Genomic DNA, 26471 nt, shown 5'->3' on the forward strand with positions numbered 1-26471 from the left:
TTTCTTATTGTTGAGTCTCTGACCTCTGACCTTAACAGAGCCAGACGAGGCCTGCAGGTCTTCAGATGTTGTTTTGGTTCTTCTGTGACCTCCTGGGTGAATTTTGGTGGGCTGGTCACTCCTGGGAAGGTTCAGCACTGTCTGCAGTTTCTCCATGTGTGAATAATGGATCTCACTGTGGTTCATTGGAGTCCCAGAGCCTCAGAAATGTCTCTGTAATCCTTTCCAGACTGATAGGTGTCAGTGACTTTGTTTCTCAGCTGTTTGTTTAGATCTTTTAGCCTGCTTCACGTTGTTAGACAGCTTCTATTTAGCGATTTCTTGATTCAGCAGGTCTGACAATAATCAGGCCTTGGTGTGACAGTGCAATTAAACTTCGCTTTCCAAAAACGTAGTTAATTACAGTTAATTTAGAAAGGGGCAATTACTTTTTTACTGTATATATCAGGTTGACACCGAATGTTTATAAGATGGCGAAGTTCTATAATTCCAACGAAATTACAGTACAGTGCGAACTTACTAAATTTTGTAAAGAAATTGTATTTGCGTTTGGACATGTGTAATTAGTTGTTTTATCTGTTTATTTCTTTTGTTTGTTTTCTTTCTGGTGTGTAATTGACCTCCTGCTTTGTTTATGTGCGTCTTCACTTTTATGTGAGGAGGGGTTCAATAAAAAGAAAGAAAGAAAGTCTCTTTTTTTGTGCAACCGACGAGTTCAAGTGCTTTTATTTTGGAAATCAGCCATTTACAACCGCATGTTCTTCCATTTCCGGGTCAGGTTGCTGATTCACATACAGGAGGAAAGCGGCGTGTCGGGCTTATAAAGTGTAAACATGGTGCCATTATAAAGTGGAGAGTCATCCCGGGTGTGTTACAGCCATGGTGAGTTTCTTATTTCACAGTTTAACTTAGCAAAAGCCCAACTTTAAAGCTAACACATGTGCTAAGCTAACCAAGCTAATGGTAATTCGGGAACCTCCAGCTAGTGATGCTGAAGCATTCACGCTGCTGTCTGAGTCAGTGAAGCAGGACTTTCTCTGTTTAGTTCGCTCCGGTAGAAACCATTAACAGAAAAAAAACAGTAACATGACTTCATTCAAAACTGGGTCAGTAATCTTGATCTTTTTTTTCATGTTACATATTAATGAGTATTTAAAACAGCCAAGACATTAGTTAAAATTCAAGCTTTCCATCGGTGTTTGTGAGAAAAACTAAACTTTTGTTATTTGGTATTTATACCATGTTGAGTGGTCACGATTTAATATGTTAGTTACACGAATGTTACCCCTGCGAGCAAGCACTTGGTGACAGTGGGAAGGAGAGAACCCCTTTTAACAGGAAGAAACCTCCGGCAGAACCAGGCTCAGGAAGGGGCGGCCATCTGCCATGACCGGACAGGACAGAAGACAAGTTATAGAAGAGAGCCAGACATTAATAATAAATAATGAGTCAATGCAAAGACGTGTATAAATACACAGTAAGTGAAGAAGAAACACTCAGTGCATCATGGGAATCCCCCAGCAGGCTACACCTATTGCTGCATAACTACGGAAGGATTCTGGGTCACCTGATATGTTGCAATGAGAAAGTGTAGCTTCAGATTTGTAATCCAGTCTGAGTTCAGTGTGATTAAAAATACATCCAGTGAGTCTCCTGCAACCTGATGTTTTAATATATTTTCCTTTTTGGTGACCTGTCTCATTTCTCCAGGTGCCTTCAGACTTTAAAGCCCTGATCCAGAGATTTTATCATCTTCAGTCCGAGCGGGTTGAAACCTACCGGCTCTTTGAAGAGTACGTTTGAATCTCGTGATAATGCTGTTAAACACACACAGTCCTGTCTCCAGTGATTACATCATGTACACAAACAAGAGGAATCTGTATTAAATGACTAATTGCGTCCCCCCCTCCCCCCTCTGTTGTTTTTGTGATGGCTGCTGAATGTTTTCCAGGGGACACGAGGCCTACTTGAGGACAGGGCCCCATTATGACTTTGACCACTACAGGCAGCTGGTCCATGAGATAACGCAGGCGTTCTGCGGTATCTCTAAGGAAGTGCTGGAGATCAAGGGCAGGCTGCACGACGAGTTTGACAGACCAGACCTCTCCGAGCACATTGAGAAATTGCAGAACAAAGAGAAGGAGAAACTTGAAATGGTATGTAAGCACTTTCTGCATGGGTCACTTTTTAGACCGAGGCAAAGTCGAGGGGAGTCTAAAATATAATATACGTCTGTGTGGTGATGAGAGATTTCCTGAACGGGCCTTTGGCAAGAAACTATGGATGCCAGTAAACATGATCACAGTAAAGGCAACAAGGCTGTGTTATTCTCTTTGTTAAACATAAATATGTATTTTACTTTAGCGAGCCACCGACAGCATGCCTTATAGTACCTGCTCTGAACACAAAGACACACACATTGTTCGCACTCGTTCAGAACATCTGAAACGGTTTGTGCTAGAAAGCAAAACTATAAACATATAGATTAAAGAAGATTATAAATGACTGTCCAGAAAAGTTGAGCAGTTGTCAAAGAGGAATTTATGTTGTTTAATAATGTGGTGTTAAACCGTACCTGACGGATAATGTTTCAGAACTTTTTCCAAAACTGGATGCAATTCTACTGATTCACCACAAGGAGGCAGAGTTTTTGCTTTAAACGAAAATCATTTCTTAATCGTTCTTCAGCTGAAAGCAGATTTCCTCACCATCATTGTTGAGTGTCAGAAATCATTTGTAGGGCAGCAGTTTGTTATAAATCCTCCAGTTTACATCACCGATGGAGTAAAGCTGTGAGAAAAGCTTCTGGAGGGATATGTTTGAGATTTCATATTTGAGACCTGGATCTTTTGAGGTTGATTTATCATCATTTTTTCCCCCTGTCCACCTCTCACACACATACACTCTCTATGCTAAGAGTTGATTTGAAAAGGAGGAATGATCGGGTCACTGGTGTTTCTCAAGACTTGCTGTGAAGATGTGGAGATGGTCACCACACGGTGGTGCCAGCAGTCGGCCAGTGGACGCATATTTCCATCACCGTCAAAACTGGAGGACACACTTTTTCGACTTACTTTGTATTAAAATTGTATTAAAAGTAAACAGAATCATCTGCTAGGAGTTAAATTGCTTCAAAAAGGCAAAGCACCACAAACACAAGTCTTGTTTGCTGGGATGAAATCCAGCAGTGAGCTGCCATCTGTCAGCCTCCACCGGTCATTCAAAGTGACCACCCTGTAAGCTTTAGTATCACTTTAAATCAACACACTGTTTAAAGATATATGTGGTGATTTTTTCTTTTTTAATGTGAAGGGGAAAATTAGCTACAGAAACTAAAAACCTTTCTTTAAAGCAGAATGGAAACATGATAACTGCACAAGCAAGTCCTTCATCCCGAGGTAAAATGCCCAGCACAAAAACCCCTCCATAATAATGTTACCATAGTGATTTAAGTTAACGGAGTGGAGGTTTTGATTGACAGCTGTGCAGATGCAGCCTGCTGTAGCTGGAAGCTTCACCTCCACCAGTTTGAGCTACTGTAACGAACCTCTTGACCTTTTTAAAATCTTTATTATTATTAAAAATGTTGATGTCTAGGCCGGATGTTTGGTTATTAAATGATCGTTTTGTTATACCACTATGAATCATAAGAACTGTGCTTCCTTACCAGCTTACAGCAAAATAAATACCATGATGTGACCTATAACGAAGGAGAAAAGGCTAACTTAATTTTGAATGACACCATACTTAAAATCACTTGCAGAATAATTTCTCTCCTTTCCTGTGTAATACCTGAAGTCATGCACTATTAAAGTTATTTAAACACTATAGATCTGTGTTTCCTTATTCTAGTGTGCCTACCTGCAGGTATTTGTAGATAAATATAATTTTACTGTCATTTCAAATATGAAACATTGAAGTTCCTTTTAATTACAGGCAGTATTACAGAGTGTTGGACAAGTTTGACCACCTCAGTGCTTCCCACATTTTCACAGACTTCGGTACATCTGGTGTTCAGAGATGCTGCTTTGTTCTTTTGTATAAAGGTTTACATTCCTCTATAATTCAGCTCCCTTTCTTCCAGTAATGTTATAAAGCTCCCATTATCTCCGGGTTAATCATCCGCCTTTCCTCCATCCTCTGCTGATGAGTGGTTTGCATAAATCTTATCTGATGTGACCTCTCAACAGACGGCTAAGCTGCAGCTGGCCAAGCAGCAGGCCCAGGATCAGCCGGAGGACCAGAGCTGTCAAGAACAGATTCAGGAAATCAAGCATAAGTAAGAGCTGCCATTACAGCCCCTCAGTTTACTGTGCTCGCTTCCCATCAGCTCGCTGCTGAGAGGCTCAGTTCTTCTTCTAATTGATCCGATAATCTTTGTAACTGTTCCATATCAAACCAGCACAAATAAAAGTGTGTGTGTGTGTGTGTTGCTTCGTTGCCCAGGATCATCCAGAACAAAGAGGCTCTGAGTGAGATCATGCAGGACTTCAAGTATGACTCAGAGGAGTGCGACTGACAGCTCGCTCCCAGGAGGTAGCCTCTGTCTCGGACACTATGAGCTGCACTTATCGATCCCCTCCCCCTCCACCCGGCTCCACCCAGCTCGCCGCTGCAGTCTTATTCCTCCCGGAGGGCCTTTAACATCCATCCTGCGTGAGTGTTTGTCTGCAGGCATGCGTTTGTGTTACTTCAGGGCTCAAACAAAGAACTCTGCTGGCGCTGTAATGAAATGTGTATATAAAATATTCAGAAGGTGTGATTGGTTTGGAGACGCTCTCTTTGTTTGGATAGTATTTTTAAATAAAGACGCTTTACAAGACAAGTTTTGCTCTTAACTAATAACCAGCTGGTGTTTGTACACTTTACATCACACACAGTAAAAATAGATAAAATATTCATTTAAATATGCAATAAGCTAAACGACATTTGAGCTGATCTGGTGACATGCCGCAAACTTTCACTTCCAGAGACGTGTTTATCTTACATTCTGTTAAACACGAAGCAGTTTGAACTTTTTTCGAGTATAAATTTGCAGTTTTTGAAGGCGTTAATATTTTTTGTTATTGCTAACAGATCTAGCAGACAGACTGAATGAAAGGCTGCTTTGTCTCGGTTATCTCCCACTCGGGCCTTTTAAAATCAAGAGTGTGTGAGCGCACAGCCTCTGCAGTGTCCCTTGGACGGGAGTTGGACCTCTCAACACTGCGGGGACCTTGTGGACCAGTCATCTGTCAAGCTTTCTCGATGTGCGTCTTGAATTAAATGCCACAGTCACGCCGAGTTTCTGTGCTATGAATTATCTTCTTGCAGAATCTGAAAAGACAAAAGCAGATGGTTCTTACTGGGATCATTCTAGGAAAAAAAAAAGCCACCTCCACTAATCGTCACATTTCTCCGTGTGACTGCCGCTTTTCTCCTCGTTCTTATTCACCGTGTTGCCTCTCGCTGCCTTTCTCTCGAGGTAATCAATGGGAAGCTGTCACACTTTGCGGACAAAGACATTATTCAGATGACAGCTTGTCCCCTATAAAGCACAAAAAAAAATCCAGGCACCTCTGAGCTAATCGAGTCAGGCAGACCGAAGGTTTCTTCAAGTTCAAGGACTGAGCATCAGAGGACGTGAACTCCTCACAGAGACTCACAAGCACAGCAGATCTGGAGGCTTTGCGTGCCATTTGGGCCGAATTATTTCTGTGAAAGGGGAACGCTCGCGCCAAGAGAAAACAAAACACAAAAGGAACACATTACCGAAGGCTGTTAATTACATTTACGTGTTCATTTCTCTTTGTTGTGGCCATCAGATGAAGATGAGAAGTCCACTCATTAAATATGTAATAAAATCAGAGTGCTCGACTGAGAGCGTGTCTACTTTCATGCTTCCACCTCTGGGCCTGTAAAGTCTAAACCGCACATTTTACTCGATCATAAAGTACAGACTGAAACTTCACAGAGCAAGTTCAAGAGAAATCCTTCCCCTTTGTGTTTGCAAAGATGCCGACCATATGATGAAGCAAAGGCAGGGTCAGACATTCAGCTGGGGCCGCGGACACAGCCGAGCTTACCTACCTGCTTGCGCGTTTTCTGCGATTTCTGCAGCCACACCCTCCACTGATCGTACAGTTTCATCGACATGCCGCCGCAGCCGTAGGCGTGCTTGCGGACCCAGCCGAAGAACTGCTTGAGTTCCCGCCGCAGCGTGGAGTTCTGCTCGCCGCTCTTAGGGTCGCACGAGCCGCTCTGCAGCTGCTCTGGGAGGACACGGGGCGGGGGGAGACAAAGGAAGTGAGAAGATGCACAGGTGAAGTGTGAGCACAGGTGTGACTTTTTAAATAAAAGAAGAAGTTATGTATTAAAGAAAATGAAGCATGTTCCTGACCCGACTGCTCTGTGAATATTTGGAATGATTCGTATAAGTTTGGAGTTCTTTTCAGGTCTTTATTAGACAATCAAACGGAGCAGGGTTGAATTGAGACGCTGCCTTCGGAAGGGTTGACTCTCACAGGCGGGAAAACTCGTTCAAAACAGTCGTTGCTGCAGACAAAAGCTTCGATTCCTATTTTTTCTAATCAATCAAAGACATTAAAATACGCTTTCCATCTTTTTGTACCTAATCTGTCTGATTGCGTGATAAAAACGAACAAAGTTACTCTATCGTTGCTCAACACTGCAAAACCGAAAATCCAAACAGAACTTTAGTTTCGTTGTGACGCCGTGTGTTTGTGGAAGCGACACTCGGTTTCTGGGAGAGGGCTGTTGTCGTCTGCCACCATCAATTCTTTATTGCAAACAACAGAGCCCGATAACGACTTCCTCCCCCTGAAGTAATGACCACATAACCTATGTAACTCATTATCTGCTCCTCCAGCTCCCAAACCTGCTTCCACTCAGGCTTTATAGGCCCTGTGTGCGCCGCTGACAGACATGCCGCTTTTTAACTTGATCAATGTTTGAAGCCGACGACAAAAATCTATCAAACGTCCCCGCGGCTCTCCGCAGTTCCCTCTAATCCTCCGTCTGGAGATCCCTATCAAGGTACGTAGCCTATTGATGTTTGGTTCCTTTTAGGCCACATGCGGTTTGAATCTCCTTGTTCAGGATGTTGGATCGGGAAGGAGGACACATTGTTCTTTTTTTGGCTTTTAATTGGCAATGAAAGGTTGATTATTGGAGAGAACGGAAAGAACGGTCAAGATTTGTGGGCATCACAGACGCTTGGGAAGCATTTAAAGGCCATTTAAGCAAAGAGACAGTCAGGGACAGGAAGGACTTTAGTGACGAATGTTTGCTACATCCAGGCTGATAGCTTTTACTTGGAGACGGCGTCTACTGTATTTCAAGTTCCTACCACTGCTGGGCGTGGAGGCGGCGGTCGGATGGCTCCAGTCGCTCCAAATGCCGGCCTTCCTCGAGCCAAAGATGCCCACTGGGTTGCACCTCACCTGGACAAAATAGACGGTCCCAGGCTGGAGGCCCGCGAGGCGGCACGATGTCAGATTGCCGACATCATCCACCAACTGATGGAGGGGTCAGAAAGAAACAGAGTTTGTAAGGAGATAGTTTTGACAGCTGGTGGAGGAAAAGCAGAAAGGCCATAATTGCCTCAACGCCGGATATCAGTGTCACTGTTAGGGACAATAATCCACCGTGAATCCATTTCACCTGCTTTGATCCGAATGAAAATGAGGACTTCTGACCTGAAAGTGCTCAGATCCATTCTGCAACGTGAAACTGAGCTTAAACTTGAGTCATACATGATCAGTCCTGCAGCACATGCTACGAGCCCCGATCTCAAATCCACAGAAGACCTGAGACAAATTCGCCAACTGTACCTGAAAACTGCAGCTGTACCAAGAAGCACGCTGCACACTCCTTCAACAGGAGATAACGATGTGATTTTGGCTCTGCTATTTTCTCCTGACTGCCTCTTATATAAAGTTAATTAATCATTTTTAATTTCACGGTCTTAGCTCTGAACGCCTCCCTATATTATTTTTAGCGTCTAAAACTTCTGTTTGCTCTGCTTTCATCCTGAATCTCCTCTGGATACTGGTGACTTCGTATTCAATAAATATTACTGTGTTTGCTTAATCTTCTCATTCAACAGAGAAACATACAAAGCAGAGAAACAGTAAGGAGCTTTGGTTAGAAAACATCAAAGAGAGTTAAAGGAGGAACATTTTGTGCACTTTTGGATCAAAACCGAGCTTCAACACTTAGAAGCTATAAATCGCTAATGACAGCAAGGAGAAGATTTGTTTTACAGCAAAGCAAGAAGCTTCACTTTCATCATTGCTCACACGTTTCCACAGTAGCTACAGAGAAAGTGTGTGTAGGCGAGTCTGCGGGTTTGTGTGCGGACCACCTTCCAGTCAGCGCTGTCCTCCAGTCGGTAGCGTATCTGATATTTGGCCTGAAACAGGATGTCCTTGAGCTCGGGGGGGATGGCCCAGCGGACCGTCAGCTGGTCCTCGAGCTCGCCGACGCGATTGACCTGCACGTTGGCGGGAGGGTCTGTGGTCACTGCACACACAAGGGACATCTATTAAAGGGTTTGCATGCAGCAGGTGTAAAGTCCAACAAGGCAGGGATGACCAGTAAGAGATGAAATGAATGAAACTACTCGGAGGCTGCTTCTTAAACCATTAACACTCTTACGTGCAGCTTTAGAGTATTTACTATATTTGGCCTCATCCTGGGTCTGCTTTAGCACACGATCAAAGCAAGAGCTGAAGCTTCACAGGGAATTTCCACGGTACAGATAAACTAAATAAATAGCTGTCATGTGGAAGAAAAAGCAGTGCAAATAAATATTTAATGGGGACCAAATATTATCCAACTTCATATTTATATCTTTGAACTCCATTACAGCAAGCTCGTGTTCATACTAATCGTAATTTATCTGATACCAGGACCTGGTGCAGCCTTCTTCCGATTGGCTGCCTGTCAGAAACAGCAGGTTTCAGCATCATTTGCCTTTATTTTTTCTGTAGCAATAACCCCAAATAAAAGAAGCCATTCTTGCACTGGAGAAAACAACAGCTTACGACCACAGCTTAATAAAATGACTGTGATGGTGTGCAAGATATAGTCTGATCAAACTGGCATTTACATGAAAAATTGTGTTAACATGGAGCAACTCAGATTCATTTTTATTTCCAAATCACACCAGTCGCCTCAAGACAATCAGATGAACCCCTGTGAGCAAAGACTTGGAGACAGAGGGAAGGAAAAACTCCCTTTTAGCAGGAAGAAGCCTCCGGCAGAACCAGGCTCAGGGAAGGGCGACCATCGAGAGACTGATTGGGTTGAGAGGAAAAATACTAGACAAAACCCACACTGTGGAAGAGACGGTGATTACTAATAGGTATTTTTTTTAACTAACGGCGTATAGATGCCGCTTTCAATTTAATCAGAGAAAATCATACCAAAAATAATCGCCTAAATTTGCTTCCGTCTACAGACAGTAATTCCCATCTGAGATCCGAGAAATTCAGAAATTCCTCCACATTATAAATTTGGTTTCTGCAGGACGGTGATCTTTTGCAGCTTTGCTTTCAAACAGGAAAATAACCAGAACACAACCAGCTGGTGACCAGTCGAGTGGACTCCCTACTTCAAAGAGTCGTGCTCATTATTCATTCACTGTGACGTGTTGGCATCTGTCTCCAGTTAGAAGTTACACAGCACTTATCTGCAAACCTGCACACGTCTGTCAGAAAGAAGACAACCTGCAACTGGTTGCTGCAACCTGAGATTTTTACTAATCACAGGTAGGTTTCCATGTTTTGTTTTGTTTTTTACTGTAGTGCGAATGACTCATTAACATGTACCCTGGTATGATATTTTGGACCAGCTGATTACAAAAATGTGTGTGATTAGGACAATTTCAAAGTGATACCACGTTATAGGAAGACTACTTACTGTCATGTTCAGAGGTTCCTAATTTATAATTTTAATAGTTAAATGCTATTAAAATGATAAATTAAAAACCTGGTGCTGTTCATTTAGTGTGTGCGCTTCAGTTTAGGTCAGTCTGTAGTTCCTGCGAGAGCACGTCGTCCCCTCAGTCAGAAATAAAACAAAGTGACTCGAGTGCTTTGAAGGGGAGGAAGATGAAGACAAAGAGGATGGCAACACGAGAGGGAACACTCGTTAAAAATGCTTCCCATTTGTAACCTTCCGCTTGAGACATCGCTCACTGTGTGTCGGCTGACGTGTCTCTTTGTTCGGCTCAAGATGAAGAGGGAAACGGAGCCGGCAGAACTCATTGTTTCTGGTATTCTGGCAGCGCAACGCATCACACGCGGCGGCGCTCCTCCTTCGCCTCCAGCCCACTCACAGCCTCCACGCTTTCTGTTCCTCAGCGTCCAATGAGGATTCACAGAGAGAAGATGCCGAGTTCCAAAACACAAAGGCTGCTTTATGAAATGCGACAGTTTACCGGAGGCCTGTGCAAGCAGATGAGGGCTACACTAATCATAACGCCACAATTTAAATTCCAGGAACCTGTGAAGCCGTCACATGCGGGGCATCTGCTAAGGTTAACTTTCACAACATGACAGTTTGTCTTAGAGCCACACGCTGGAGCTCTGCAGACAAACGTAAAAGGAGAGGGGGAAGCGTAAAGCTGAGCTGAAACCCTCTGTTTACTTTAGATAGACGTCTCTCACTCACCTACATCGAGGATGTCCAGGGTGGTGATGTCAGAGGTAGCAGAGCCCAGCTGATTGGTTGCTTCCACCCAGATCTCGTACGGAGTGAAGAGGGCGATGTTGCGGGGGATGTAGCAGGAGTAACGCTCGTTTCCCGTACTGTAATTTTCACACTCCTTCTCTTTGCCGTGCCATCTGGACGCAAGAACAGAGACTGAATCTGGTGTTTGCCGCCACAGAGGCAGACGGTGTTTTTAGGCGTGAGGGTGAACTCTCCAGTCTAGCTGAGGGCGGCGGGATGAGGTAATCACCTGTAAGCTGCGACAGCGGGTCTGGAGGCACTCACCTCAGTTTGTACTTGAGGGTGTATTTGGTCGGGACGTGGGTCTCGCCCTGACCACCCAGGCTCCAGCTGCAGCTCAAGTCCTTCGTGTTTCGGGACCAACAAGTTAGATTGACGGGCTTCTCGGGAGGCACTGGAGACAAAACGGGGCAGAAAACAGAAGAAGAAGAAGACTGGCGTCAACCTATTACAATAAATAAAATAAAAAACAAACAAACACTAATGTCGCCTTAAAGATACTGCATGAAAAAAAGCACAGACAGACATAAAGATTATAATCAAGAAGGAACAAAGAGTAAGAGAGCATTAATCACACACAGAGTGTGAGCCATCTGATGCTTCATGTGGTTTTAATCGAGGTTTCTTAAAAAAATGAATTTTGTCCAGAAAAAGTTCAGCTGGAAATCATTTAACTTTGAAATCAACTCAACTAATCTTAAAATGTTCAGATCAGAAATCTCTGAGAAAGTTACAGATTTACCACATGAACGTCAGACTTTACTCGAGTACTGACACCTCACTTCCTAACCTTAACTGAAACTTTTCCACAAACATGCGTTTTTAAATGTTTTATATAATTTGGATTTTATGAGTTACATATCTCAGGATATTCTGACCAAAGTGATAAATTCTTATTTACATATAAGCAAGTTTTTCAAATTCATGTCAGAGTGAATGTTTATTACAACCTGAAACCCTTTGCTTTGTTTTTGGACCATCTCCTAATCTTCCCTCTCAGTATTAAATAGGCTTCGTTCCCATAAAATCATCTATTATGGAAAATATATGATTATACTTTTATAATGTAAATATTGTGTATGTGTATGAGTATAATAATTTCTGCCTTCGTCAGCACATTAATGCAACAATGAGAATTATATGAACCTGCAGTATCACTTTAATAAAAATAACTATGATTAATATGATTAATATGATAACTTGCACAAATGAAGATTTCTGATTAGGCAGACTGGATAATAACAGCTGAATTCTTTGAATTTTGCCCCCTACAGGACGACACAGGAGTTACATCTCCTGGTTCATTTTCGCCTGTTTGGGACTAGTTAGTGAGTTTATTCTGCAGTGATTGCAGTTCTGCAAAATTAATACTGAGCTAATAAAGCTGATCATGTAATTATGAAGTGTGCTCATTTATAATGTCATCTGCAGAGTCAGTGTTCACCCTCCACTTACTGCCCACGTAAAGGCAGGATCCAGCCAGGACGTGTCCGTTCGCTCCGTGGCACACCAGGTTGTCTCCGGACCGCTGCTGGGATCCACTGAGGCCGTGAAGGGTGACGCCGAGGACGCTGGGGGACACCACACTGTAGGCGCTGCTGGACACGCGCGCTCCGTTCAGCGTCCAGTATAAAGTGCTGGCGTGCACGCCGAGCTCAGGGCTCAGCGTGCACGTGGCCGTTAGACTGGAGCCAATCAACAGAAAGGGGTCCTGGGGGGAGATCACCGCCACATCTGGGTGTTGGAGACACATGGACACAAAACAACCTCTTAAGCCAAAACCAGTATGAAGGCTTCATGTGATAATCAAGTCCTGTCATAATCAAGTTCTCAAAGTCGAATTAGTATTATGCTGTAATTACTGAATGTGACAGAATAAATACCCAGAATCTAAAGTTGTTTAAGATTATCTACAAAACCAGAAGATCCTCACATCCAGGCCTGACCAATAAAATAATATAATACATCATCCTTTGACGGTTTTTAGAACAGTCCCTCTCTCTTCCCCCAGCTAGACATGAATGTGGAATAATTTAACCAAAACGTTCCTCGGAGGTGAAAAATCCTGTAAACTTGCTAATGTTCTCTTTCCTAACAGGACTATATTTAGATTTGAGGTTTGTAGCCCCCCCAAAGTCATTGTTTAACCATAACTAACTGCGCTTTCTTCAGCAGCATCCGACATCAGCGCTCGGCGGCTGTTTGTCTGAGTGTTTCTCAAACCGACAGCAGAGCCCGAGGTGAAACCACAGCACTTATAACAAGAAATCATTAGAGGCTAAATTTTTTGGCCAGCCGTGGGAAAACGTGTGTGTGCGCGAGTGTGTATTCATGTCTTTGTGGGGACCAAAAATGGGAAGTTTGCTATACTTGCGGGGAGCAAATTCCCGTTCCCCACGAGTTTGAAGGCATTTTGAGACTCAAAATGTGGTTTTGGTGACGGGGTTACAATTGGGCTACGGTTAGGATTAGGGTAAGGGTTAGGCATTCATTTTCCATGGTTAGGCTAAGCATTATGTCAATGAGATGTCCCCACAAGATATGAACAACCGACGTGTGTGTGTGTGTGTGGGAAGCAGCAGCCTCTCGGCACATATTTATGACCCAGTAATGAAGCGGATTTATGGAGCCCCGCTTGGATCAGTCAGAGAGGTTACCCCGCTTAGTGGTGAAACCCTTGAATGCTTTTCCATACCGCGACCGTCTGAGGCGTGAGGTTTGCCCCTGTGATTGATGCTCATGAGAAGCCCTCATCTCTGTGTTTAAATGGCACCACCGGGCTCCTTATTCACAGATATTTGAGTTAATGTGTAGAGTTTTATGAGCCGTGCTGCAGGTGGGCGGCGGATAAGCTTTCTAACATATGTTTCACTTCAGTGTTTTAATCTGTAATGTAAAGAGACAATGTTTGAGGAAGATCACAGCAGTTCTCATCCTCTGCCCGCGGTGAGAGGGAATTAACCACAGTGCTAATTACGAGCGCAGTAAACAATATATCTGTGATAATATGAAAAATGAATACTGTTCTAACTGCACACCTCAGCTCACGGACATACAACATTAATCCACACAGCACAAGTCTCTTTGGCGAGCTCTCTAATCTTTCTTCAGGAACAGTTCTCCTGCTTTGTTGAGGGAAACTCCGAGAATTTGAACCAAACATGTCAAATTTGGATTCAGACCTCTGGCCACTGGTTTCCAGTCCAGTTCTTGGTTAACCTGGAACACCCCAGCCTTTCTTCCCCGTTTCTCTTGCTTTTTAGTCAGCCTTCCACTGAGACCATTTCTGATGAGGCTTGGTGAAAGCCATGCTGGTGCAAAAGCAGTTTATTCCGTCAGACTGTGCTATTTTGGTGTTTTTTTTTAACTAAAGGAATGGGAACTAATGATGTGTTTTTGCAGCTAGTGACAAAAAGCCTAAAGACATCAGTTAAAACTAGTTATTTGCCAAGTTTTCTGTTATATGTAGGCACAACATCCCATAGTTCATCCCTTGGGTTAGATGCCTTTTCATGCTCGCATGATTCAGTGGTCAGTGTTAACAAACAAACAAAACCCATTCCTCTGAAAATGGTCAGGTCTGACGACAGGACCGAACATGAGCGAAAAGGCAGCCAATCTCCAAAGAAACACTTTCAAAGACCTTCAGAAAGTTGGAGAACTGTTGCTCAAGAGCACTCGAGGAATGTCTGGCTTCTTGGAGGCAAAATATAAAAATATCTTAAAGGGAAATTAGGAGTGGCTCAAGACTTTTGCACAGTGCTGTATACAGTTATCTGGCATCAGTTTTGCCGTAAAGCAAGTACAAAGTCATAGGTAAGATTTCCTTTATGATCTTCTTCTTATTACCTCACTGATTGTCAGGTATCAGACACAGACACATTTACTGCATTACTACATTTTAAATAACGTTACTTTGCAGATAGTTCTGAGTTACCAAAGTTTATTCCTTATAAATAAGAATTATTACAGGTGAGGAACAAACTTGTTCACGCAGTTGAACATGAACTTGTTCTCTTGCTTCGAGCGCTGCTCTGCACTCTCCTTTAGACAGGATCAAGGTGACGTAGCTTTACCTGAAGTTACAGAAAGTTCGGTGTTACTCACGCGTCGTGGAGAACAACACGCGTGGAACCAGGAGGATCACCAACACGATGGGAATCATGCTTCTCTCTGCTGCTGTCCGCTCGCAGCTCCAGGAGCTGAAGCTGGAGGAAGAACTGCGCAGCTGCACTCCGTGAGAGAGGATCCCTCCTCTGACTGCAGCCCTCACGCCCCGCCCCCCACAGACACAAACACACACTTGCACACTTTCACTGCTGCCATCCTTCCTATGCAGAGAGATGCTTCAGGTGAGGCGGTGACAACTGTCAGGTTTGAAAATCTCACCTTTCCTGACATCACCACGCCTATTACAATACGTCATTTCCTGTCAGTGTTAGGCGAGGCTTTATCCTCACCAGTTAGTGATGGAAGTTAAAGTCATGTGATACTAAATGATTTAAAAAAAAGAAAAGAAATATTCTTCTGTTCTCGCACAGCATATTTTTTAACACAACCCCACTAAATGCAAAAGCTGTGGGGGTTTGTTTTGTTTTTACACCTGTAAAACAACTTATTTTAAGTTATTACAGTTTATTAGCTCTAATGCAGGAGAGCAGGTAATACTGTATTTTGTGTTTTTAATAATATTTGGGCTGCAGTCTTTCACCACATGGATGTAATGCTTTCACCTCTGAGTGAATCTGTTCTATCCTGAAGAGTGAGAGGCATGCAGTTGTAAACTCGCCCAATCCAGATGTTATTTCACAAAACACATTTTAAAACATCTGCACCAAAGATATTTTTACCGATGTAAAAATGGATTTAAAACATCGCCCCTGCATTCACACAGAATTGGCACTAATGAGATGACGGGAAGAACAATGCAGAATAAAAAGTGCATCACGTGTTCTTCCAAACACAAGAGGAAAAACTGTAAAAGCTCATCTGCAGGTGAGGCTCTGCTTAAGTTTTTACACAGAAAATGGAGCGCTGCTCGGGTCGATGTCGTCGAGATTACAGCATCAGCATTAGAGGGTCCCGAGAGTGATTAGAAATATTAAGAATAAAAAATGACACTCGCCCACAGATATCCACCCAAAGCAGAAACGAGTAATGGACAGTCAGAGACAGAGGAGGAGCCAAAACACTGTTTCATTAAGAGCTTACACACAGTTTGCTCAGACACTCTCAGATACTGTCAGTTACTCACAAATACTCACGGATACTCTTAGAAACTTACAGATACTGTCAGAAACATATGGATACTCTCAGGTACAAATGCTCACAAATACTCTCAGTTATATGTTATATTATATTGTATTATATTATACTATGTTACATTATATTATGTTATGTTATAGTACGTTACATTATGTTATATTATTTTATGTTATGTTATGTTGTATTATGTTATGCTACATATACTCTATACATATACTTCTATAACTAGCATCGGTTAAACTTTTTCATGATCCCCTTTTTTCAGGTAACCCAGCAGTAAACCGTTCTTCTAACAGGCGTGACCGTGAGTTGCGTGTTGTGTCTCTGTGAGGTCTCAGGTGTGGGTCAGGTCCTCCTCTCCGCTGCTCGTTTATGCACTGCAGCAAAGGCTGCTCTGCGGATCGAGTAGGCTGTTTGAGGGGGGCCGGCGCGTGCGTGATGATGATGATGATGATGCGCGTGACGCCACGGGCAGAGGCAGATCAGCGGAGCGGCAGACGGGACCCGGGCTGAGGCAGCAGCAGCATCCGCAGCAGCAGTGGCGCCACAAAGCGACTCTCCGCGGCTCTCTCCGGGATCTGGCATGCTTCGGCTCGGCGGCAGGATGTGCGCGCTCTCGGCCCTGCTCTCCGTGCTCCTCGCTGGACTCGCTGCAGCGTCCTCCGATCTGTTTGACGACCAGCTGGGCGACATCAATTACTGCAAGAAGCAGTGCGCGCTCACCATCAGAAACAAAAGCCCCGCTAAAGTAAGTAGTCCCCGGCAGGCTCCATCCCGCTGCGGCGCGCAGCGCAGACTAACGCGGGAGCCAGAGCTCACGATAACCCGCAGTGAACGTGTTTAGGTCCGCGCGAGGGCCTCAGGGACGCTTCGGCGCACTTAGGCCGAAAATGGATGCAGCTGATTCCTGTGTGCATCTTAAAGGCCAGTCGAGACGTGAACTGCGTCAGTGACCCACTCGGATCCGCTGTTTGTAGACAGGTTTACGCAGACAAGGCCAAACCGGAGGGCGGCAGGCTGAGACCGTGAGGTTTGTGAGTTTCCGTGGATTACAGATTTTATATCTCGGGTGTTTGTCTCCCCCCTCCTCCCCCTCTCCTCCTCTGCTGCCTTCAGGTGTGGTTCAGACACCCTGCAGGGCGACAGGGGGCAGAGCTGCAAACGCCCGGTTTGAAATCTGCGATCAAAAGCTCTGCGTCCATCACACAGAACTGCGACCCCAGACACGCTGTGTACGCATTCACCTTCGCGCTTTGGGATAAACAGCCTTTCCCCTCCCTGCGAATCAGCGCGGAAACGCAGTAAAGATGATGAAAAGCTCAAGGCTGTAATAAACTGGCCAAAAACCATTTTTGTCTCGTCTATTCCCAGCGAGGCCACCAGAGGACGCTGTTTCTTTATTTGCATCAAGAGTGTGGTGAGAGGAGGATGCAGCAATGTGCATCCTCCTCTCACCACCACAGTATCCTGCAAAATGTTCATGGAGCTCGCTCATTACCATCAGCTTTCTCTGGCAGCATCTAAACGCGTCTTATAAACTGTTTATGTCAGGCCATAATATTACAGCTGCACCGTGTCATTACGAATGCCATGACCCATCTATGTCACAGCTCCTAACAAGGTTATCTGGAGTTTATCCAAGACTACAGGAGACATCTCTCATTTTGACCACCCCCCTTCTGTCTGTTTGACTGCTAGGACTCCATAATGAACGCCTGTCACCGTGGCTGTCGCCTCTACTCCATCTGCCAGTTTGTCAATGGCAATGCTGGCTTTAATACCAGCAGGGAGGAGTGTCAGGGAGGTGAGTCAGTGTGTCAAGCTGTCCATTGGGCTGTTGGCTTCTATCTATCTATCTATCTATCTATCTATCTATCTTTGCATTTTCTTCAATGTTAATTGTAAATCAGATTGAAAAAAGAGAATCCTGAAGAGAGGTCACGAGGGTCAAAATCCATACGAAGCACAATGGTTCTTTTATCTCGAATTTGGTGTTTTCGTAGTCATTGGAAAAGACAGGACTGGAGTTGAAAATAAAATCTGGAGAGCAACATCAAAGCTCTGGTAAACACTGCAGTGTTTCCTGAAAGCTGGCAGGCTCGTTTTTGTCAGGGTGGGGGGTTTCAGGCTGTTCTCCCTGTTTGAACTGCTGTATTGAAAATCATTGATGTGATTTGCTGTCCAGACAGCAGATACCTCGGTTCCTCCTGCTTCAGTAACGGCATTGTGGAGCGAGTCGTCTCGGTTGTGTCCGTTCTTTCTGCCCTCACCTGTTTTATTTCTTCTCTGCTGACTTCCCTTTTGTGCTCATTCTTTCTCTTCTCACTCCTTCATCTGCGCTGACAACCTGCTTTTGCTCTTTTCCTTTTTTATATATTCTGTCATACTTCACTACTGCGCCCTCTCTCTCTCTCTACAGCATGCCAGGAGGCATATATTAAGCTGCTGGAGCAGGAGGCCTGCAGCACCGGCTGTGCCAGCCAGCCTTCCGAACCCGAGATCAAGAGAAGGAAGGTGAGAAAGAGCACTTTGCGCTCAATAGGTGCACGCAGACACACACAACTTATGGGTGTCGGTTTAAACTTGGCACAAGTGTGTACACAGGAGACCACCCTCACTGCCGTCCTGCTCTTTCTCCTGCAGCTGAAGGCCATGACTCTCCGCCCAAAGCCGCCCTCTGTGATGGAGGCCGTGTCCAGCTGGTGCAATGACATTGTCAGCTCCGCCCAGAGTTTCATTTCATCCACCTGGACCTTCTACCTGCAGGCTGACGACGGCAAGGTTGTGGTTTTCCAGGTAGGACCAGGTGGCACTGGGAGACGGGGAACACCATAGAGCAGGGATGTCAAACTCATTTTACACTGTGGGCCTCATACAGCTTTGATATGTTGGCCGGACCAGTGAAACTTCAATTTCTGTCAGTGTAAACAAGTTTAACTCCACAGTGAGATACCTTAATGTAAGACAGAGAAGCAATTTCATCAGAAATGCTGACGACTCTTTGGGCTTAAACTGTAAAGACGTAAATGTGTTTAAAATGTAATTTAATTACCTCGGTGCATTGTGAGTGGCCACAGGGGGAGCTCTTCATCAGCAGGAAAAGCTGTAAACTTGTGAAAACACCAAGATTTATGTCCTTCACATAAATTCACAAAGCCAAACAATTAGGCCAGATTGGTGTCTTCGCTGGGTCGATTCAGGCCCCCGGACCTGATGTTGGACACTCCTTCCATAAGCTGTATATAAAAGAATGATGTAAGGAGATAAATGCGGGTTGGATCTGACTGCAGTAGCAATGCAGGAAAATGTTCACTGAGGTCATTGATCCCACGGCAGCCACACGCGTCATCACTGGCTGGCTGTTAGGAACGTTTGTTTTACTTTTCAGTTATGCCCTGAATGTGTCACCTGTAAATAAAAACAGCAGCGTGAGCATTTACGCCACTTTTCTTACCCGGTATTCAAAACGAATTATGACAAACCACCAAAAAGATGGAATCCTGTTTTTTGCTTCGGTCAGATCTTCAGTCTGTTCTACAAATTTCACACCACGTGACTGGAAAGACAGAATATTTTAATTTGCATGTACACAGTATCTGCACAGTCTATTCAGGATATATTCGTTCATGCATGGTCTGTTGCCTACCGGTGTTGGAAAAATATAAAATGACTACTTACGGTGATTTTACGCCTCATATGTTTTTAATTGGAGGTTAAAGCAAGCCAGCGAGCCCTTATAGATTACTGGATGAGCTCACCTCTGCTTCCTTCCCGTTAGAACTGTGAAATGCATCCTCTGGTATACACTGTGTACAGCCTGGGCCACAGCTCATTTTAGAGTCAGTGCATCTGTGAAGGTTGAGTGAACAAGGGCACACAGCGGGGTGGAGGAAAGGTGGCTGAATTCAGAGAGCTGGATGGGTTTTTTCCCCCTCACAGCACTTTAATTGTTTATAAATTTCCTTTTAAATGATGTCACTTCCCCTCGCTGCCATGCATATTTGATGACCAGCTGTTGAGCTCACCTCACGATGGAAACTCACTGCAAGATTAAACAGAACAGACTACGCCGAAGAACAGTGAAAAAGTGAAAGTGCTGCTTCCACTGTGGTGCTGATGCAGACTTTCCTGCATTGACAGCTGAGGTCATGTGTGTCTGGTGACCTTGGCTGACTTGGAAAAAAACTCTCTATTATCCATCGCCGTGCGTCTTTAGATGCAGAGTGGAAAAAAGATTCAGCATTTGTCGCGTTTTCTGTTTTTGAAAAGAGTAAATTCAGATGTTAGTGTATCTTTTTTTGTTAAAACCAACACAGTAAACCACCTCTACATTAAAGCTAAAAATAAGATTGGGTCTGTTTAACCACCGACTGCCCAGCCAGATCCTCCAAAATCAAAAACCATCTCTCCCAAGTGTTTTCCCGTTTGTATAAGTGACTTCAATGGCAGTTAAAGCTACATAATTAAAGGCTTCCGTGGGAAATGATAGTATTTATGCACTCGAACGCATACACACAAAGGCTTCTGTGTAACACAGAGCTGTCTGTTATGCTGAAATTCATTATTAGGTATAAAAATGTGTGTGCATGCTGGGCTGTAATTCTCAACCTCATATATGGAGCAAGCGCAGAATATGAAATTACCGACATTTCTTTTGGACTCGGTGATGGATGTTTGCTCTTTATGGCAGCGACACGCAGACTGGAGCAGCAGGGGGAAACCAGCAGTCTCCGAGAGGCAGTGAGAAAACTATCAGGCCTGTGTTTAGTGGGCAGCTGGCGAACCGCCACCAACTCGACAGATTGACTCCCCGAGTGTTGAAACAACAGAAAAAGTCGGGCTAAGGATCGGGACAGCAGAGAGGAGGGGGGAATAAACCGCTGTTGCCTGAAATAAAAATGGCATGGCGGACTGTATGCAGAGAGCTTTGCCTGACACCATGCTGCGAGGATAATAATATGAGCAAGCATCATAAAAACAAGCAGGCGGCTCACAGGAACCAGACAGTATACTCAGTCATTCCTACTGAAGGGAAAAACAAACTCGTAATTTTAAAGAAAGCCTTGCAAAGCAGACCTCTTTATACCTTCTCACCACCACCTTGTTGTTTTGACAGTTCAGCCCTCGATGAGGTGGCGGGAGAAGAGCGTTTGAAACAAAGTGGATCGATTAAGCGCCTCTTCCAGCTGAGCCGTGGTTTTTGTTAACAAACAAATTGAACTCTGTGTGTGGTGAATACACAAAGAGAAGGCACTGCTCCATTTCTTCCTGCATTAGTCATTCTGCCCAAATGAATTTTAAAGAAAACGCCTGAACACAACGCAAAGAAGTGGTGACACAGCAGCGTTTGGAGGAAGTCTGACTCACAGGTGTTTCGCTAGAATTATCGATATTGGTGAACTGACATAAGCACGGACACAAGCGACACGTGTGCTGGATGCAGAGCTGCTGCAGGGAGCGAGGGTGTGGATGACAATCACAGTTTAACTTGGATCCCTTCTTGATGTTGATTGATCAGGACTGTGAGCTGGAATGGGGGGGTACACCTTTTTTTCCTTCGAAAGGGTAGCACGATAGCCCCCCCGTATGCATATGTTAGTGCATGTTTCCTGCATAGGCACAGTGAAATTCTCTCGGCCACAGAACAGGAAGGCTCGAAATCTGAGGTACAACCTTGACAGGGGAAGATAAACAGCCGCACACGCTCTCAGATCCACAGCTACGACCAGTTTATCTGACAAACACGTCGTGGAGGACACCCCCACAAGCGAAACGAGAACATGCGCGCCAGAGGGAGTGTTCGCCCGGGGCACCAAACAGGCTAGGACCGCCACTGAAAATGAGTGAGAATAAACTCAGTTTCCAGAGTGACTTGCAGCGCGTCAGCAGTCCTTTGCTGCTCTGGTCATGTGACTCACTCACTAAGTCAGCAGATCACTCATTTCCAAAACAAAGGAAAGAATAAAGTGAAAATGATCCTCGATTATAGTGTCCGACACAGCAAGAGGTTTCAGATCCCGTCGAGTGTCCGAATGGATGAATAACGGGGAAGAAGACACTCCACGGGGATGTGTTGTAATGTTAGTAGGCCGGGGAGAGTGTGCTGTTGCTGAGGCCAGCAATAGTATCGTTACAACTGACTACAGCTGCTGTTAGAGCGGAGGGAGGGTCAGCAGTAGGGAGGCAAAATCCTCTTTTAATGAGTTCTCCAGGGGAACCGAAAACATCGCGCACGTAATGAAACACACAACAGTGCAAATGGCAACAGCAGGCTCTATGTGGGTTTAAAAAGATGTTTTTCAGAGATGGTGTCCCACTAAAAGGAGCTTTAGTGAACTTATTTCAGTGTCTGAGAGAAAAGGAAACTGAGCGTGCTTGAAAAAACGAATTCTAATGACGGCGTTGGTTTCACACAACGTTAAATGCTGAAGTACGAATAACTGAACTTTTACTGAACAAAGGAGAAAGATTCAGAGTCCGGAAAGACTCTGTCGTTATGCTGAGAAACTCACGGGGAGCGTTTGTAGACCGTACCCTCACAGATGGCTCTTAAAGGGCTGAAATGTCCTTGAATACAAGTTTGAATCATCCCTGCAGCTCCAGGGCTGTCTGTGGGTAAGAATCTCAAATCTTTGTATGAAGGAGAGAAAAGAGAAGCAGGTGTTTTGTGTCCAAAGTCAGAATTGTCGCAAAGATTAACTGAATGTTAAAAGTTTTCACTATAATCGTGACCTTAAGGTGACGTAGGATCACCTAGATGCCTTCTGTGGGGTTTCTATGTGTTTGCTCTGACTTTTCTCATCGCTTAGGAGCTCCTCTGATGTTGTTTTCCACTCCTCAGAGCCAGCCAGAGATGGAGTACTCTCTGCCCGAGCTGCAGGCTCCTCGATCCAGCGTGGCAGACAAACCCTGGCCTCAGGTCCACTCTCACACCCAGAGGCCCCACGGTTAGACCAAAATGCTCTGCACATCCATGCTTCTGCAATATCCAACCATTTGTTGTTTCAGCTAGAACTGATGTCCACTTTTTTAACTGTGTGTCAGGTGCGAGGGGACACGGGGAGAAGGGAACTCCCAAAGCTGCAGCGAAAGGGAAACACGCCGTCCAGCACCCGGAGGACCTCGCATCTGAGCACGACTTCCTCGGCTGCATGTCCAGGTGACACTGTGGAAAATCACCAATTAAATGATTTAAGCAGAGCGTTTATCATAAATTTAAATTGCTTTTACACAAGCGCTCCTTGGAGCCTAAAATGAACCTAAAGACACTTGAAACCTGTTTGATGAAGCTAATCTAACACAGCTAACAGAGCTGCAGTGTCGTGCAGTGTTTGGCAGTGGACACATTTAACTCCCCGACCTTACACTGACGTCCTAACTGACAAAGACAGCTGAACAGATGAAGTTCATCCTGTTTGCAAAACTCATAAAACGCCATTTAGAACCACAGAGAATCAAATAAAGTGATTCTTTCACTAAATGAGTTACAACATGCAGAAAAATACCTCTCTGATTCGTTGACTTTGAACTTTAATTGCATTAACGAGATGCTATTTAAGTCTATACAACATCTGCAGTGGATTTATTTATAATTTGGCGATCTTCTCGGTCTTTCTGGCCCACCTCATTCTCACGCCCTCCCCTGCTCCCCCGCTTCCTTCTGCAGACGTTCAGGCCTTCCGCGGTGGATTTTAGCCGCTTGTCTCTTCCTGTCTATCATGGTCATGCTGTGGCTCAGCTGCGCCAGCCTCGTTACCGCACCGGAGCAGCACATCAAGACACAGGTAACCATTTGGAAAAGAAATGACTCGACATTAAATCATGAATTCTGCTCTGCCTGGGTGGGCAGTGCACCTGTGTTTTCTAATCTCGGAGCTCCTTGAGGACACCTTTAAAGTAACACAAACCAAACAACAGCCCACTTCTGTCTGAGTCTGGATTTCATTCCAGGAAGGCGGCATAAACATTGCTTTGATATCTGATTCTTATCAGCATTTCCCATCCACAGCAGCTAGCATGTCTTCTCCCGGTCTTCCCTTTCTGCTCATCCAATCCGTTAGTCGTTGAGGCGCACTTCATGTGCAGCCTGTCACAGCCTTAAAACATGCTACCAGGCTGCAGCTGGATCATCACACGCATGTTTTGTGCACTCCGGTGTCTCACTTTGCTTTGTTACTGAACATATCTCAGCCACACATACAAGTTTTATTTGATTTATTTATCTGTTGATAGTTTACACAAGTTGTAATTATGAGTAAATAGAAGCTGCTGTGAATGCACTGGAGGACGTACATTGTGTCTTCAGTCTTCTCAGAAAGCTTTAAAGAAAAGGGAATGTTTCAAACATTAGATAATCGCAGCATTACCAACTTAGACTTTGAAGAATTTTTATATATTTGACTCTGATAAACTGGGAATACACAGATGTGTGTTTGTCAGGTCTCACGTTTTTGTCCTGGATCCTCAAAACTCGTGCGGTAAAAATCCATGAAAAACAAAACAAAACAGGATACAGATAGAAATCTCTTCTTTCCATCGCTGAAGCTGTCGGCTCCTGTCAAACCTCAGACGTGTGCCTTCTCTTCCCTTTAGAAAAAGGAGCTTTTAAAGCAGTACACAAACGCTTTCCTAGAACTGTCAGTTTATCCATGCCGTATGGTATTTTGTGCCTTTTTAAAAATATATATATATATATATTCTTTGTATCTTTTTAGTTGAGTATCAACGGAGATAAAGAGTTTCTGGAAAACGCCCACAAGGTCAACCCGTACCACCTGAGTCCCGTCATCGCCGTCACCGTAAAGCAATCGGAGGAGAGCCAGGAAGCCGGGCCGCTGCCTGTGAAGGTCGACTTGAACAAAACGTGCGTTTAGGATGGAGAGCGGCTGTCTCGCTTCAGCGGGTGACTAAACTCTGAGGCTCGTCAGAGAAGAGGGGTGGGGTGAAAGAAACACATTACGATGCTTACTCCATCAGCAGAATTTTAAAGAAACATATTCTTAAGAGCATGGCACCCTCCATCTTTTAAAGTGATCTCACACAAACATATAGCTCGTGTCAGTCAGTTGGATTTTTTTCTGTGTCAGCTCCACCTGTCATGCATTTCATTACTTTGTACAATCCAGGTTTCGTCAAGCGAGGTCGTTCCCTAATGGTTAGCCTGCTCATTGCTTATTGATGAGTCTCGTCTCCGAGCCACGCGCGAGACAAGCAGAGAGGACAGACCGCAGCCGAGAGCGCTCGTGTCATTCGTCAAGTGTGGACAAGAAGACAAACGCTGAGCTTCATCTTAGATTCAATTTCCCTCGTTCTCAGAGAGTTTGGATTAATTAGCGGCTTGCTCGCAGCAAAGAGGGGAAAAAAAGCTCTGAGAGGAAAGGAAGATGAATGAAAGGTGAGCGAAACACTCTGAGAGTAATCCCTCGCAGTTTATGATCCGTTTACTCAGTCAGCACCGTGATCTGTGCAGAAATAGCCTCGAAATTGAGATTCGCGTCTCGACAGCGTGAAACGGTTCTCAGGTGAGTGACCCTCGCCGGGTTCGGAGGTACAAAAACAGCACGTCGGCGTCTGTCGTCGCCTCGGTCCCGTGCGTTTTCTGGATCTTTGTCTTTTCACACAGCTCGAATTAAATCTTAAACCGGACGCCGTCTTTAAAAATGAGCAAAAATCGACCTTAATTTATTTTCTCCTCGTTATATTCCGAGTCATCAAAGTGAGTTACCCGTTAGTGTTTTTGCAGTACCATGTACAGCTCAGTCATCATGCAAATGTAATTAGTCTGTATGTAAAATACTGTAACATCAGCTAGAGAGAGACACACACACAAAGACAGATCACACCTGTTGCTATATTATTAATAATGCTATTGTTATTATTATGATGATAATTATTCTGTTATTGCTCTTCTATCACTTCAAGACTTCATAGCTGTTATATGTGCTTTCTAATAGCTGACTATTTTGTATGTCCTAGGAGCACATACTGATGGATTCCCTCTGTAACAGTGTGTAATGCAAAGCTTTTAACACAGACCTTTGTTATTGAGCACAGTCGCAGTCTTAGAGAAGATTTTCTGTTTTCCTCTCAGTGCTTTAGATGTCCTGTAGCGCTCTCTTTTAATCCAGGCTATGTAGACAAAAAAAGCGTGCATGCAAGTGATTCTTTGATAGTTTATCTTAACCGCTCGCCACTACGGCACAACTCTACTGTAGACTTGTGATTTTTTGTGTTCATATTACTGTAAACCTTGAATAGAATGCGTAATAACGAATGACAATATCCTCATGATATACAGGAAGGACTCTTAATAATAATTTTTTTAAAAAGCCATCCGATCGATATCTGTGCCGGAGGTATGCCGCAAGGAACGTGAAGATGGATTTCAAACTGTATTGTTTCCTTTTTACTGGTCTGTTAATTTTCAATGAAACGATACAACATGATGAAATAAAGTGTTTTCATGGTAA

At 44.3% G+C, this 26471-nt stretch overlaps 3 protein-coding genes across 8 annotated transcripts; 2 read left to right on the forward strand and 1 right to left on the reverse strand.

Annotated features, from left to right (window-relative positions):
• The first annotated feature begins 760 nt into the window (after positions 1-760).
• Positions 761-5557, forward strand: rex1bd (required for excision 1-B domain containing). Of its 2 annotated transcripts, XR_015717235.1 has the most exons (6): positions 761-882; positions 1711-1793; positions 1952-2156; positions 4191-4279; positions 4447-4656; positions 5077-5557. XR_015717235.1 is itself a non-coding variant. In XM_006790333.3 (5 exons), the coding sequence occupies exons 1-5, from the start codon at positions 880-882 to the stop codon at positions 4517-4519; spliced, it is 453 nt and encodes a 150-aa protein (XP_006790396.1). In that variant the 5' UTR covers positions 761-879; the 3' UTR covers positions 4520-5046. The 2 variants fall into 2 exon arrangements, 1 of the variants encoding a protein (XP_006790396.1); XM_006790333.3 differs by lacking the exon at positions 5077-5557 and having other exon boundaries at positions 4447-5046.
• On the reverse strand, positions 3876-14936 carry crlf1b (cytokine receptor-like factor 1b). Of its 2 annotated transcripts, XM_087836928.1 has the most exons (8): positions 14845-14936; positions 12193-12471; positions 11002-11131; positions 10678-10850; positions 8366-8523; positions 7349-7517; positions 6070-6251; positions 3876-5316 (listed from the first exon to the last, which is right to left on the reverse strand). In XM_087836928.1, the coding sequence occupies exons 1-8, from the start codon at positions 14900-14902 to the stop codon at positions 5293-5295; spliced, it is 1173 nt and encodes a 390-aa protein (XP_087693054.1). In that variant the 5' UTR covers positions 14903-14936; the 3' UTR covers positions 3876-5292. The 2 variants fall into 2 exon arrangements, with proteins under 2 accessions (XP_087693054.1, XP_035763392.1); XM_035907499.2 differs by lacking the exon at positions 3876-5316 and having other exon boundaries at positions 5882-6251.
• On the forward strand, positions 12031-26471 carry tmem59l (transmembrane protein 59-like). 4 transcript variants are annotated; one of them, XM_087836929.1, is made up of 10 exons: positions 12031-12061; positions 12169-15089; positions 16268-16750; positions 17701-17806; positions 18422-18516; positions 18646-18798; positions 22844-22949; positions 23047-23161; positions 23677-23786; positions 24717-24868. In XM_087836929.1, the coding sequence occupies exons 3-10, from the start codon at positions 16586-16588 to the stop codon at positions 24734-24736; spliced, it is 870 nt and encodes a 289-aa protein (XP_087693055.1). In that variant the 5' UTR covers positions 12031-12061; positions 12169-15089; positions 16268-16585; the 3' UTR covers positions 24737-24868. The 4 variants fall into 4 exon arrangements, with proteins under 4 accessions (XP_087693055.1, XP_006790397.1, XP_035763390.1 ...); XM_006790334.3 differs by having other exon boundaries at positions 12032-12061; positions 23669-23786; positions 24717-26471; XM_035907497.2 differs by lacking the exons at positions 12031-12061; positions 12169-15089 and adding an exon at positions 15272-15732 and having other exon boundaries at positions 23669-23786; positions 24717-26471.

The sequence above is a fragment of the Neolamprologus brichardi genome, chromosome 23 (genome assembly GCF_056152115.1).
Source record: "Neolamprologus brichardi isolate AB-2024 chromosome 23, ASM5615211v1, whole genome shotgun sequence".
Lineage (NCBI taxonomy): Eukaryota > Metazoa > Chordata > Actinopteri > Cichliformes > Cichlidae > Neolamprologus > Neolamprologus brichardi.